The sequence below is a fragment of the Buteo buteo genome, chromosome 15 (genome assembly GCF_964188355.1).
Source record: "Buteo buteo chromosome 15, bButBut1.hap1.1, whole genome shotgun sequence".
In the NCBI taxonomy this organism is placed as follows: Eukaryota; Metazoa; Chordata; class Aves; order Accipitriformes; family Accipitridae; genus Buteo; species Buteo buteo.
In genome coordinates this window covers 28686623-28702467 of record NC_134185.1, presented here as the reverse complement: position 1 = coordinate 28702467, position 15845 = coordinate 28686623, and the positions used below count along the sequence as shown (strand labels likewise).

The window sequence follows — 15845 nt, the reverse complement described above, 5'->3', positions numbered from 1 at the left end:
AAAAAATTAGGCTCCAGCCCATCAAAGAAAACAGAATAATCCTTCCTGTCTTCATGAAGTTTTTGGATAAGGCCCTAAGAATTTCTAATCCTGTGTTATTACTTGCATATTTCCCTCCTCCTTTCTGATTTCTCCTTTCTGCAAGGTCTCTACAGACAGAGTGACCTATAGTAACTCCTACTCTTGCATTTGCTACTGACATTATTGCACCTTAAAAAATATAAAGTGATCACTAGAGAGGATGTAAAGATAGGTCAAGGTTGCATCCATTTATGTTCACAATTTTAGTCTTAATTTCTAAATACTTGTTACTTTTTCTTTTAAGTGTAGAAGGGCAGTCCTGTGTTCTAAGTCTCAAAAGCTTAATTATCTCCCCACAGATTCTCTGAAAGGAAAAAATCCCAAGAATCCAGAGGGGTTAAAGGAAAAAGGTAAGTGAAGATGTTAAGAAATTCAGAACTGAATATCAGAACAGCTATTCAAAGCTAGAAACAGATCTTGAGTAGGAATATATGAGGATGGAAAGCCAAACCCATCCTGGTTCATGTTTAGATTATTTTATCTATGATATAGTTTTCAACAACATTCAGGCTCTACAGATCCCCAGTAGGGACCCCGTAACAACCTGAGCTTCTTTTAAATGCAGAGATTTGAATTTGCATCCTAGGGGAAATACTAAAATGTATTTTTGTACCACCTTTGGATGTTAGTCTGTCAAAAACAAGTTGTCTAAATCCCATAGTGGGGACATTCCTGCAGGGAACTAGACTGAATCTGATCCACGTGGCTACAGCTCGAGAATGTGGCTGACTGCGAATGAGACCGGCTGAGGCTACTGACGGATCCAGGTGTTGGAGGGTGACTGATACAAGTCAGGGGTTTTTCCTGATTTGTTGGCAACACGGACACATATGTCTCTAATCTTTTCAGTTGCAGGAGGGTGGCCTGCTAGCTGTGCACGGGGAGGTCACGGATTGATAGTGTCTGGAGACAGCCCTATTCGTTGCGATGTGACGTGTATTGAACACTAATACAAACAATTATAGGATTCACGGGCACTGTTGGCTTTCTGGACAGTACTGAAACAACTCAAAAAATACAAGGGAAACAGCAAAGGCTATCAGAACTGTGCATTGTTTCTGAGCTATAAAGGCACATCAGAGGTCCAAATTGTGACAAAGTCCCGTTTTTCTGGAAGCTGGAGATATTCAGTGCCGTTCAGGTTATGGCTGGCATAGTGCAGAGTACTGAATGGACATACAGCAAAGTGATGCATTTCCAGGAGGAATATATTATTCTTTGTGAAAACTCTGGGGAATGAAGCCAGGAAACCACTGGGGGCTCAGGACTCTCCTCTTTGTCACTGTTGTCAGTCCATGCGTCTCACCTGGGCACCACAAGAAGATCATGGTTTTCCTTTATGCTTAGCCAGCTTCTGGATTTTCTTTTGTCCTTGGGTTCTGCCTTGTCAGGTACAAGAAAGAGAACTAGAATATCAATGTTTTTTCTCATCTCCTCTAATACTTTGTCATATACTGCAGAAAAATTAAAGATAGAATGATGTTCTTGGACTATTCGTTGTGACATAAAATATACAAATGTACATTCAAAGGATGAGCACTGTTCTTATTTTATACCCAGCTTGCCTGTGATTTTAAAAGGCTATATATATGCAGGAAGTGAAATCCTGTTCACAGGCAATACCCATATGGCCTCTTTGATATTAAAAGAATAAGGAGCCCTGAATGAGTACTGGTCCTTTTGTCACTCCTGAATAAAGAAAACTCCCACTTACCTTTATCAGCAGCCTCTGGCTTTCAAGACCAGTATTCCTAATATTTTAATTATATCAATGTGGATTAATTTTTTATTTGGGTTCAGCAAAAGAAAAATCCATTGATGCCAACTGCTCTATAGAATTGCTTTCCTCTTTGTAAATTATTATTCTTCATTGCCTACTTGAGAGACAGCTTAACAGTATCTTCAAAATGCGAAGAAACTAATGACATACTGAAGGCTTATTATTTTGCATATCCAAGTCTAAAAGGATGAATGAATGACCCCGTTGTTTTGTCCTGTTCTTTATTTCCGTGCTGTTAAATCCATTTAATTATCACATCTTTTTTGCTCTCTACATATCAAATTGTTTGACTTGCTTTCTTTTCAAGTGTCATCTTATTTCTCTAACCTGACTTGTGATAAATGTTAAATGTTTCTTTCTAGAGACTGGTAAAAGAAAAGATGTGAAGCCTCCAGCAGCCTTAAAGGAAAAGGGTAATGTCTTATCATTCTGTGGTTGGGAAATAACCAGTAGTCCTCATCAAAGGGTCTGCTGGTATCTCAGTGCAGTTTCGATATATTTTGAATTACACACTTTGGGTGAAAAGGAACTAAACCTAGCTTCTTCTTACTTAGTAGATCTGATATGTCGAAAGGAGCAGTGTCTGACACGATTCAGAAATAATAAAATCATAACCCTTACTGTGGTGTTCTTTCACTGCTGTCTGACCTGCGCAGCCAATACTGCAGCGGGAACGCTGGTCTATTCTGAGTGAATTAATAACAGAGCTGTTACTGAATTCACATGACAGGCTGAAATGATAGGCTGCGCAGGAATGAGTGCATGGCTTGAACTGCAGAAACTTGTCAGCTAATTTAGTGGGAATTATTTTTGGTTTGCTTTCAAATCTTAAGTTGAGCCCTTTATTGAACTAACCAGAAATCCTAGCTCTTCACACTTACCTCTTTTGCACATTTGGTTGATCTGGTGTTATGCACATTTCTTATAGTACTGATGGGCACAGTGTGTACTTATATTACTAACTTTCTCCTTCCATTTTTGTCTTTGATATCTTCTCCAGACTCCTCAAAAGGAAAAGAAATGAAGGCTTCAACTATGACTAAGGAAAAAGGTAACAATCCCAAGTTGATCTGAGCCTTAGCATCAGATTCAGTCGAAAAAGAAATCTGTTGTGCAAGTATTTCCAAATGAAATCCTAGCTTCTTCAATTAGCCATCCATAAATATCCTTGAACGGCATCCTTTGCTGCTGGACATTCTCTTTACCTGGCTGATAAATAAGAGATATATATGGGGCTATACAAGCAAGTTGTAGCAGTGGTACTTTATAGACCGCAAAGTTGAGGACTTCTTTTCTTCTTTCTTAATTTTGTCTCATTCTTTTTATTTAAATTTGTCATTTCATATTGCATTTTACTTTTCTCCTGTAATACATTATTTGATTGTGCTTTGCTCTCTCTTCATACATTGAAATATCAGCACTAGCCATCAAATAAAAATCAATTACAATTTATAGTACCTCTCAAATACTAGGCATTTTTAGGCAGTGATAAAACTGTAATTATAATCAACTGCTTTCAATTTTATTTATTCATATCAACTAAATTAAAACAAAACTTATTTTTACTTTGACACCATTTGCATATTGATTAAACACCACTTGCTCATTAGAAAGCAGTCTCTCAGGTTAAATGTGTAAATAATTTACAATGGATAAGAATATGTAATAACTTCCTAGCTAATAACAGTCATTTGAGCCATGGGAATAGAGTAGTCAATCTTTAAAACTTCCCGTCAGTTTGGAAAACTACTTCAGATAATTGAATAATATTACTTCCTATCTTTAGGTTTTCCCTAAGGATCACTAGAAATAATGGGGCAATATTTTCTCTGACAAAGTTATTAAAGATAGCATTTGCAAGTTTTTAAGTGTGGCTATTTCACATAGCGTATGTAGGTAGTATATAGCAGAATAGTAGAAACCAGCTATTACTTTTCACAGTTGTATCATTCTGAAGCAAAGTGAAGGCTTAAGTGCTACCAAAGGAACTAGGGCTTAAATAGTCTGAAATTCTTTGAAGTAGTCAAAATAGATGAACCTGGATTGTCAGTCTAAGGTCAAGGACATTAGAAAAATAGGGACTCATTATTGTACCATTTCTTTTCGTTTACTGTAGTCAATGGGGAGTACTGGCGGGGGGGGCGGTGGGGGGAGTGTATATTGATTATTGGTTTAATCCAATTTGGCTTTTTATTTTGAGCTTCAAGCAAGCAAGGCCTATGGTCTTCCTGCTAGGTTCTTGCAAACATATCTGTGAAACATAGATAGGTTAATAAAGAGTTAAACATTGATTAGACCCTTAAGTATTTGACTATTGATCTTCCCATTGAGTTTCTTACCTAATTTTTGTCTTCAGCTCTCCATAAATATTTCCGGTTTGAAGACCAATTTATTTAAATTTAAGTGATAATAAAAATAAAATACTATGTATTACAAAAGGTCAAATATTATAAAGAAGTAATACATGTCTGTAAGAGTTTTTTAGCTGCACTGTTAATAAGTTACCTTCAGTGAAGCGTCAAACACCCACCCAACTATACAAAAAAATAAGTATTTAAAAAGGACTTAATTAACTCAGTTTGATCAGCGAGTAAAACAACTGGTGAATAACAGCTCCTTTCACGTTCCAAAACTGAGTTCTTTCAAGAAAGGACACATTTAATTAAACATTTTAGGATTTCACTGACTGCACATAAAGTGGTTTATGCTCAGTGTATTTGAGAATGAAACTCAGTACCCAGAAGTGATTAACTCCACTCTTTTTTTTTTTTAATAAAATTAAGTCTTTTTCACATAATACTTGATAGGACACATGCAAGATTTTCCTTATACCTCAACAGCAGAAAATATGAGCTATGTTCCTAGTGAACTTTCATATCACAAAGAATTTTTCTGCTTGGGATAACTTTTTAACCCATAGATCAAAACACTGTAAGAGACGTAAAAGATTCTGTGTTGTCGTGTCATCTTACAGTTTCCTACTTGTCAAGACACAAGAACCAAGACCTGAATGTTTAGTGCAGAGTATGCTGAGTTTAACTCCACTGAAGAATTAAGCTCACATTAAAGACACCTGTGATTATTCTGATAAAGAACAATGGCTTGGATCAAGTCTGAACTAGAACTGATTGGGTTTTATGGTAACAGCAGGATATTTGGATGAGCAATGCTCTAATTTAGCGAGGACTTATAGTGCTGAGTCTGCGCAGTCTTTACCAGCTTCCCAAGTGAGATGAGCACGACCCACTTTGGTTTTTCCTAGAGGCTTGCATATGGCCTTGCATGTCATCTGTGGATAAACTTGATGCCTTGCACAGCTCACTGAGAGCAACTGCTGTCTCACAGCAGTGAGAGCATTTCTCTTTGACTCTGGCTAGTTTAAGAACTTAAAGTATTTAGATGAGACACTGTCAGACACATGATCAGGCCAACTGCCTTCTTTTTAAGTCTTGTGTGTCTCAGTTAGGTCCGTAAAGGGCTGCAGATCCTTCAAGATCCTGGAGCAAGACTGCAACAGAAAAGTGCAACTTGGGTGGGAAGATCTCAGGTTGCATACATAAGTACAGTGATGCCACCTTAGTGTCTAGAATAGGATTTAGTCATTTTCTAGTCACCGAAGTTCATGATGCAGCAAACCTTATACAATCTCGCTTTGAAGGCAGTTCAGCTCAGTGGCTGCAGGTTTTTAAAAGTTGTTTCTGTCTTTTCGGTTCCATGTGACAGATCTTCATAAGCCATTTCTTAGCTGCTGGGATTCACACAAATGCAACACTCCCCAAAGCAAATACAACTAACTCAGTGACACTGAATATGTATGACAAGTCATTGACATTTTGTCAGAAGAGGGTAACCCCAATGTGTAAAGTGGCTTTAAGCATCCATGTGGGACGCTGTGCTTCACTAAACCTCTCTTTCTTAACAATGATAAGTGACATGTCGCACAGATCAGGCAGACAGTTTGAGAAAAGCCTCTATAGGGAAAAACGTTCCGAAAATTTTGTGTCCATTGCCCTGTAAAGTGCAAACGGGAGGTCACCTTTATGAGCACTGGTACTTTTTTTTTTAGCCAACTCAGAGTACACAGGGAGCTTCTGCAGTGGATATCCCAGTTTAAATTAGCCCACCAAAAAATGCCTTGAGAGACAGCAGTAGTTTGATTAGCACTTGCCACTTTACAGAGACCTGTCAAATCCAGTGTGAATTGCATTAATAGAAGTGGCCATAGTGTAACCCCTTAGTTAAGATAAATACTTTTTTGAAATGTGAAAGTTGAATTCACACAAGCTGGATATAGAATTGCAATAGAAACTCCTGAATAATAGAGAACCTAAATGTAAGGTAGATATATTAGGGGTATAAAAATTGCAATATCAGCCTGTTCAAATGGTCCATCAATTACAGAACATCATTGTTGAACATTGTCAATAAGAAATACTTCAAGAAAACATCGAGCTTTAAAAGTCAGACACTAAAATAATGACAGATATATAAATACCAAGACCAAGTCGTAGTGGGAGGTATAAAATTCCCATTGTGAGTCAGCACTTCTCTGTAAAAAAATCTTCAACAGACATTAGAAAATAAGAGAAAAAGAACAGAAATAACATACATAATATGAATGAATACCATTTTATAAAAGGAAGGAGATAAAATTTTAATTCCAGAAAGGAGTTTATATAAATTAAATATAAGGCATGTTTTATGGCAAACTGTGAAGTGTAACGTTCTCCTTATGGTTTGATAGTTGATTTTTTTTTTTAAGGAAAATATTCAAGCTGAATAAGTAATGTCTGCATATGTATGTAGAAATATATATTCATTAGTCAAAGGTTTGTAAATGAAAGTATGTCTACTGATACTTAAGGTATTTCCTGGAGGTAGGGACTGCTACATCCTGGGACTCCCAGATCTCCATAATAGCACTCTGAAAAGTCCTCTGAATGCATATCCATAATTTTTTTATTTATACATGCTTATGCAATAAAACAAAATTCTTGTTGCATAATATTATTGTTTCACGTAATATTTGAGATGAGAAATGAGGATTCTCTATGACTGGGACAATGTACTTCTCAACAGCTGACAGAAACAAGCTCCCTCTGGTTTATTGCCATTTTATGGCCCAATTGCACTCTTTTCTGCACAGATCCGGTGAAAAACTGTCCCTCTCCAAAAACACCTTGTACTTTGGGCACTCTCCCTGAAAAGTGAGACTGGCAGAGAGAGATTTGCACTGACTGATGCAGCAGAGAGATCAGATCCCTGGATAGCTCTGCCCCACTCCTTGGCCTTTTGTGATATTTTCAAAAAGAGATTTGTGCCTGTCTTTGGGAGTGTGCTTGAATTAATCCTTATATGTCTTAGGTATCAAGTTTCAAGGACTCAGACAGGGATGGGAGAAGTCAGGCTTCTGCCAGCAGTCAGTATTTCCCAGTCCCAAATTGTCAGTGAGAGGCTGGACCAGCCTCCAACGCACAGTCAACGGGGACTCGCTCAGGAACGTAACCACACTCTTACCACCTCCACCGAGAAACTGCCCGGGGGCTGATAATCCATAGGAGCCTGAATCCTGATAATCCAAAGCAGAGCTTGCACACTTGTGTTGCTTTCATTCTAGACAATGTGCTTGTGTATTCTCGTTAAGGCTTTTCTGGTAGTAAAGAGAAAAACGCTGTAAACTTTTTGGGGGGTTATCCAATGAATTAAATTTTCCTTAATAGGTCTGACAGCTATGTCTTACAAATTAGGACAAAAGGGATAGTCAGGTTATGCTGGGGAGTTCAACTGCAACATCTTTCTTGCCCGTTAATAATAAAATGTATGAAGATAATTGAATAAGAAGTTATTTCTCCAAACCTGTTCATTAAAACCTGGACCAGAGGAGAAAAAGGGCAAGAAAGGTGCTTGCTGCTACTGCATGAGAATCATTCTAAACACAGATGCTCCAAGCAATTGAAAGGCTAAATTCGCTTCTCTGTTGCTTACTATGCTGTTTCTTCTAACTGTGGTTTCTTAACGTGATTAAAATCTCTCTTGACATGAGTAAGAGAAATTCTTAACTCAAAAAGACTGGAAGAGAGAGGTCAAATATTTGTTAGGAAGACCTGAGAGAGAAATATCACTTTATACAGTTCTTAAATATTTTAAAACAGTACCTTCTTCTCAAGCTCTGAACAGATGGATGATTTATGGTGAGATGGGCAAAGACAGTGTCAACTCAGTGAATGCCAGCTGCTTTGCTGTAGCTGCCTACATGAGGTAGTTTTCACTTCAGCATAACAGCACGCATATGAACAGTTATCACCAACTACCTGACACAGGGGATGAGCCTGCATTTGATCTTGTTTTGCCATAACTTACATGTCTATAACCAAAATAAATGTAAGAACTTAGTCAAAACCTCCACCAACTTCAGCCAAATCAGTTACTGTCTGTCTCAAAGTGTGTCAGGGTAAATACAATATTTTAAATTACTCCAGGATTATTCAGAGATTTAAAAATCAGTCAGAAAATTGGTGAAATCATAATTAAAATCAGAACAAAAACAAATATCTGGAAAATCACGTCACAGAGATCTAGCCTGCATGGTTTCTGCAAAAGGAAATTATGTCCTAGCAATAAGTGTTTTGAACATCTTAATAAAGTAATAATCACAGCATTTATGGGATGGTTTAAATAGGCCATTGGAAAGTTCCAGTATAGGAATTACTGCAGAAATAAATATCTGCTGCCTAAGAGGCACAGTATTGAAGGAAATAAATATCTGATTAGGAAGCAGAGACCAACTGATTCATTTTCAACTTGCAGCCCGTTTACAGAATAATTACTTATGATTCCATGTCTGGACTCATGTTATATTCCTTAATTAACAGGAAAAGATAGAAATAGTAAAGTAATGAAATTTTCAGATGACATAAAATTAGTTAGAGAGTTGGGGATCAGAAGGGGCTGTGATACACTGAATTTATGAGGTCAGTGGACAGCATGATACCAAAGAAAATTTAGTGACAATAAATAGAATTAATATATACTGGAGGGAAAACAGTAAAGAAGAATTTATCTCTATATTAACTATGTAAATTCAGGAAAGGTCCTAAATATTACTGCAGACAAGTCAGTGAAGAACTTTCTTCCATATGCAGATGCATTAGGAAAAATGCATATAGTGTTTTAAGGCGATTGTGTAAATCAAAGACGTGCTTTGCCTGGAGTGTTGTGTACAAAACTCTTACATGGTAATGTGGCACTAGAGTGGGCTGGGAAAGAGCAACAAAAGTCTCATAGAAAGAGAGATAGAAAAGATTCAGATTACCTTTGAGATTAATTAGTATGATCATGAGAAGATTGAAAATCACAAATCTGAGTCAAGGGCTGTTCAAAAACACCGCAGAGGAACTGGATATCTATATGGAAATGCAGTTTTCATAGCCCAAATTTTCATAATTAATTATTGTAAATTTAGAAAGAATGTTAAATTTCATGTGTCAGGATGGAAAACAATTGCTTGTTATAAGAAAATAACAAGTTGTGGAGGAAATCACTTCTTTGACAGTAGTCAGACTAAATATCTGTTCCTGGCTACTGCTGAGTCATAAATCTACATGGAATGAACTATTGTTGAGTAGGAAACAGTGCTTTCAAGATTTTTGGTGTTTTCAAGACATTTTCAAGATTTCAGAAATGTTTCTCTTTGCTGAACAGCTCAGAAGAAAGTCCCTCAGAACCATCACTATGTATGGGATTAAAGGACTGCTGGTGATCTAGATTCAAGTTTCTGATACAAGTTAAAAACAAGAGAATGATTCCGAACCCGATTTTTTTTTTTTTTTTCCTGCATGAAAAGACTTACTACATTGAAACACTTTTGTGACCTTTCCATCACTGGAAATTTACCTCTATTTTCCCACTGCACTGAAAAAAATTTGAATAAGGTCTGCCATGGTTTGTAATGAATTTTTTCCTCATTCCCAAAACATAAAAGATGATGGTGCTCACTTCTGGTTTCTGGAGTAGCTGTCAATCTAGATTCATGATCCCTGAACATGGGATTTGTATCCTTGATAAACATATTTTGCTTTGTATCATATCTATATTGACTGGAAACGTATGATTGGATTTGGATAGGTCTAGGAGAGGAAGACTGTGATTTAAGGCTGTTAATATAGTCCTCTTTGAACAGGTTTGCAGGTACAAATTCCTAATTCAAGAACTAGATGATACCCCTCATCAGTACAGTGCAAAAAAAAAGTTGGCTAAGGAATTTGTACTTTCTCCAAACAATCAAGGTAAAAAAGAACACAGCCAAGAGCATCTCTCATATCTGAGCATCACATTTTCTAGTTTATCATTCTACTTTATTTCATGTCCTTCCCTGCCCAGCTACAATATATTACTCACATTTGTTCTCAGCAGGTAATCTGGCTTTTTATCAGTTGTAGACCAAATTCCTCGGGTAATCTATCCATCTTTTTGCTGTATTTCAGATACAAACACATTGCTCAGCTTCTGAAAGAGCAATCTAAAGGATGGTGTTTGTGCTGTTTTTCATTTATTCCCTGTCATTTTAAGTTTGAATAACAGGATTTGATCAGAGCAATGCTATTGGCAACAGCAGTCAGAATGAGGTCTCTTCTCTCTCTAAAGATTTGTTGAGTATTTACAGTACATTCCATCAGAAAAACTGCGGCCAAGGTGAAAATTCAAACAGATGTCACAACAGGGTATAGTAGCGTAATAACAGAAATTAGCTAGTCGTAAGTGCAGTGGCAGGCACGGAGGGACCTTGATCTGCCTGTGCTCGCCTCGGGACCAGAAATGTGGTGACCCACATCCCGTAAGCTGGCGGGACAGAAGTCTGGAGGAGCCCAGAGGTGCACTGCACGTTCACTTATCAGCCCTACCCAGAGCCTTGATAATTGGGGTTTCTGCTGATTTGGGAGTCCCTCCAACGCACTTCAAGTGGCAACGCAAGTACGCCTTGCAAAAGGCATTGAGGCTTCTATAGCAGCTTCTGGCGGAAAAAATACAAAGTCTGCTGTAACAAGGTGTGCTTCACAGCTTTGGTATGCACATCGCCTAGGAAAGAAAAGTGATTGCAAAGAGGGCCAGATCCTGGAAATCTTGTGCCTGTTTTTCACTAATTCTAGGCATGAAACCTTTTTGCTGCTGCTGGGCACATTCCTGAGATCCTAAAAGTTTATTTCATTCTCAAAGGACAGTAAGTGGTAGAAAACTTGAAAAATCTTTGAAATCCGAAACTTTTTGTTTGCCGCAGGCCACTGATAGATAGCATTTCAGTAATTTCAGGTTTAACCTTTTCCTTTTTGAGCTGTTTTATCCAAGCTGGTTTATTTCTTCATTTTAAGAACACTGAAGAGGCAGGGATCAGCACCCAAACCCAAAATGCAAACACCTGAGACTGTGCCTGCTCCCTCCTTTGAGCTCATGACCCTAGATTTCTGTCCTGCACCAGGGCACATTCTCCAAAGGAAGGGCAGAGCTCTGCTTCTGCTCATCTCCTTTCCAGTTCCAGTGTCACATCAGGTCTGCTCATACTGGCAGCCTGGTGCTGAGCACCCTTTTCTGGGGAGTAGGACATCTGAATTTTAATCCCTCTGTCCTCTTTTGCCCGCAAATGCTAGCCTAAGGCAGAGGCTTACTAGCACCACTTCTAACAGACTCGTTTCAAAATGAAGTGACCTCTGTAACCACATTTTTAGAAGGTTCAGTCCCATAAACGTAGGCTGCGGAATGGGTGGTGCATGGATTTCAAATGGACTTAGGTATGAGCTTGGCTCAGCTCCATCAGGATGGCAGCAGTCAATGCAGGTAACTCTCCCATTTGAGACACCTCAGTCTTTTTAGTAAAATTTTGGTATGTTTTCAGAGTACCCATTGCAGGTACATGCAATGTTTTATTGGAATCCCAGGCTGTGCTTTGGGGGACTTTTATTCTGTCTCCAGAGTCTGAATACTGGTCACACAGCACAACTTTTTCGGAAGAACCAATTCCAGGTTGTTTAAGCTGGGTTTAAAGTTTAAAGCAGCAGTTTCCTTCCAGTCTCCTTCCAATCTTCCTTCCCACAAAACTCACACCGTGGGATTTGGAGGTGGGATTGCTGCATGATCGGGTCTTGTAATTCCCCACATTAGGCAGAGGCTTAGAAACCTGAACATGACTTCAGGTGGTTTTTCACTTATTTTATACATTTGTTTACCACTACAAGGCTTAATAGCCAAAAAGGACATATTTCGCTTAAACAGATGATGCTTCATAACCTTCCTCTAGACTCCCCTTACCCCTTCATGCCTTCCCATTCCAGTCTATCTTCCTTCTTCGTTGATGATTTTGAAATAGTAACTCTGTGCCTCCGTCTCCCAGTATTAGCGACTGGGAAGAACGATGGCTTTGTGATTAAAGTTAAGTGTGAGAATCCAGAGAGCTGGAATTTGTTCTCATCAATAGCAGAGATGGGTGTCTGTGAGGAAACAGTTCATCTTTCTGTTCATCAGTTTCTTCATCTGGCAAAGAAATTTATTCTTATATTGCATAAATGTGCATGGTTTGAGATATGTACACAAGAAGCTGATATAGAGGTGTTTGAATTATTTTTACTGATTTTCCATGTTATTAACTTCAGTTGTGAAAATATAGTATTTTTATTTCCATTTCAGCTGCCGTGAAAAAGGAGGGGGAGAAGAAAGGTAAATCAATTATTTTCCCTTGACTGAAGTGTCTTTCAGGCTGTGACCGCTGTGAGAAATGTTTCTTTCATTCAGTGATACAATTGCGATGACATACACCACCTCATGTGCTACCATCAGCCGGCTTTATCTACTCCTACTGTGATAACACAGTTGTCATTTCCAGTATTGTTAGCTCCTTTTTACCACAGGCCAACACAGCCCAGTATCAGACACTTCATCATTCTAGTTGGGAAGAGAATGAAAGGCTTTTGTTACCATGTTAGGATCTGTCAAAGAGAACAAAACTCGCAGTGCACCGTGCATGCTGACCTGGCTGTTTGTTCTTTGCAGAAGGCATTTTCCTAGGGACGTTTAATTTCCTCGTCAGCTATGTATGTAGCATGAATATAAGCCTTGCTGAAGTCGTTCTTTAGTATTTTAACAGATTAATAGAAAAATTTGCCCTGAATCAGAAGCTAAAAATATTACTTAAAATGTTAAAGGTAAATATACTGTATTTATCAGACCCTAAATATCTATTTATAGTGTCGCCTTTCAAATTAAGATTTGTCTAGTTGAAACATTTTTTTGTAATTTGTTGATTTTATTTCAACTGCAAAAATAATGAAATATTAGCACTGAGGTGATATTTTTCTTTAATCCATTCAACTTTACTGATTATTTGGTTTACAAGCCATATCTTGCTCCCTAAACTGGAAACATTTCCAGAACTTTTGCATAGATTTCAGAGGATTATTTGAGACTTAGTGTTGAGTAAGTGAGAAAAAAATTGGCTCTCTATTTCTGAAGTTTACAGTTGGGGGGGGGGGGGCTAATTTTTGGGCAGGGGAAGCGTCTTTTGTCATTTCCAAAAGGTTTGGAAATTCTGTCATTCACATAGTTGAACAATGGAGCCAAACTTTGCTGTCTATACATGAAGACATTTTCAATCCTGTTAATTTATTATTTTTTCTATTATCCCTATAAAGAGTTGTTAACTGAACTGGAAAAAAGAATTATAGTCTCAACTGTTTTAACAGTTCATGAGTGAAATCTTGGCTGTGTCGATGTTAGTGGCAAAATTCCCATTCACTCCACTGGAGCCAAAATGTCACCTCATGTGTTTAACAGAATAATAAAATTCATTTTGGTTATCAAAAACAACCATGCTTAATAGGTATCAAGATTAATTTGCAACAACCGAGGCATGAAAGGTAACACATGAAGCAGGGAGAATCAGAAAACTGGCAGCTACACTTACAGCCATTGGTTTTCAGACATCGAAATGCCTGCTGTGTTCACAGCCTTGAATTTATCACATGGACTGTTACATCTTTAATGGAAAGAAAGGAGTGAGGTAATCGCTAAGGGTGCTGCTTCTGTCAGCTTTGCCACAGGTTATGGGTCCATTCATTTACAGAAGAACATCAAGGGAATTTGTTCAAAATACTTCCTGCTTGCCCTTGGTTCATTTTTCACAGGTTAGGATTTTTTTCCTCCTTAACCGTAATCTTCCCCAACAAAACTGATTTAAAAATGCATTTTTAATGAACATTCTTTGATCTTGGATCAATTTTTCCATTTCATTTTCTTTTCTATATATTTTCTGCTAAAAAAGCATTTCCTCTGATTTCTTAATTTGTTGAAAGGATTTTACCAACAAGTACAGGTAGGATACTTTGAAGCACCTGGCTCATGGCAGGGTATACCTCACCCTGCTGGTTACCACCAACCTACTTCACAGAAACATGAAGGTGCGAACTGAAAGTCAGCTTTGGTCATTCTTCCGCTATCATAATTTTATTTATTTCTGGACTAAACCTCCCTCTGGTTTTCTGAGATCATAACCGACATTGTCAGCAAGGAAGGTAGTGATTCTGGTGAAAGATGTGCTAGTCTGACAAAATTTTCCAGTAACTAAGGAAAACTGGTTCAGCGATGTTCCTGTCTTCAGTAGATATGCACTAAACTAGAAAACTGGAGTAACAAGGCCTCTTCCAAAAAACAAACATGCCATTCTTTAGCTTTCTCATCTACCTTCACACTCTCTGCAGGCCCCACACGGAAAATACTGCATGTTACTAGCTAACTCCTAATATGACCAGGTTTTATTTATTTCTGCTTATTCTGTTACCATAAAATACTGCTCCAGGCTGCATGTGTATTCCTCTGACTGGCAATAAAAAGGGGCAATGTTTGCTGGTTTTGCTTAAGGACACAGTATTTTCTGCCCAGCTGCAAAAATAATGGAAGTAGCCAAGCAGTGCTCTAAATTGACTGGCTCATTATCCAAAATATATTGTGGTAGTAGCACACACAGTTCAAATGCCACTTCACCATTTCTCATGAAAATCATGCAGCGCATAGGCACTGTCTGTATATGAAGCTTTCCCCAATTATTCTGTCTTATTCAAATACACAGCCCTTATCTAGAAAAACAAGAATAATGAGCAATACAGAGTGACAAGCCATCATGAAAAGAGAAGAAGATGGAATGACACTTTCTATCGACGGTACATTCTGTGCACAGCATAAATCAGACATGAAGTTTGAAAGAGACAGAAAAGACCAAAATTAAGATGGAGAAAGCTTACGTATTTCACTGATTTCCCCAAATATGAGTGATACTAACAGGAACTTTAAGGCACAATTCATGCATGAAATTTATGCATTAACTATTTCTATTTGAAAGGTAAGCTCTCTAAGACTTTGTGACCAAAGTCCTAGAAAATAGTCAGCTTCAGCTTCCAGCATCATGTAATGCCTTGTTTCCACATGTGTGGGATAGAGGAGCTGTCATAGAAATGTGTAAAAAGGTGTCAGTTCCTAAAGGGCAAGAGGTAGCAACCCTTTGCATGAGGAAGGTATTTCCTAATATTCCCAAGAGCAAATCTGGCTGCCAGTACATGAAAATTTTTAACTCTTGCTGATAATTCAAAGCACTGCAAGCAGGGATTCAGGTGAATTACAATAGACCCAGGTACTGGTGATAAAGCCCATCAGCTTCAGGGTACCTCCAGAAAAAAATAAGCGGAGTTGTAACACCAAACTATTTCAGCATTTTTTCAGTTTAAGTGCCCTTTTTAAAGGAAAGAAATGTTAATATGTTTAAACTCAAACAGTATTTTTATATTTCAAAGATATTTCATAATTACAGAGAGTTCCAAAAATGCTTTGTGCGAAATGGAGCCAGATTAAAGCCAATTTCAAAGTTTCCTGGTTCCGCATAAAATGGAATTTCTCATTTCAGTTCATAGCTCCTATACCTTACTTATTTCTGACTAAAGAGGGCAGGGGC

At 37.9% G+C, this 15845-nt stretch overlaps 1 protein-coding gene across 9 annotated transcripts in view; it reads left to right on the top strand.

The window, feature by feature from the left end:
• TRDN (triadin) overlaps window positions 1–15845 on the top strand; it is a 239720-nt gene that overhangs the window by 175094 nt on the left and 48781 nt on the right. For all 9 annotated transcript variants that reach the window (XM_075046871.1, XM_075046868.1, XM_075046869.1 and 6 more), the window contains 4 exons: window positions 381–431; window positions 2224–2274; window positions 2862–2912; window positions 12536–12565. In XM_075046871.1, coding sequence (XP_074902972.1) covers window positions 381–431; window positions 2224–2274; window positions 2862–2912; window positions 12536–12565 — 183 coding nt within the window. The remainder of the gene's footprint in view (window positions 1–380; window positions 432–2223; window positions 2275–2861; window positions 2913–12535; window positions 12566–15845) is intronic.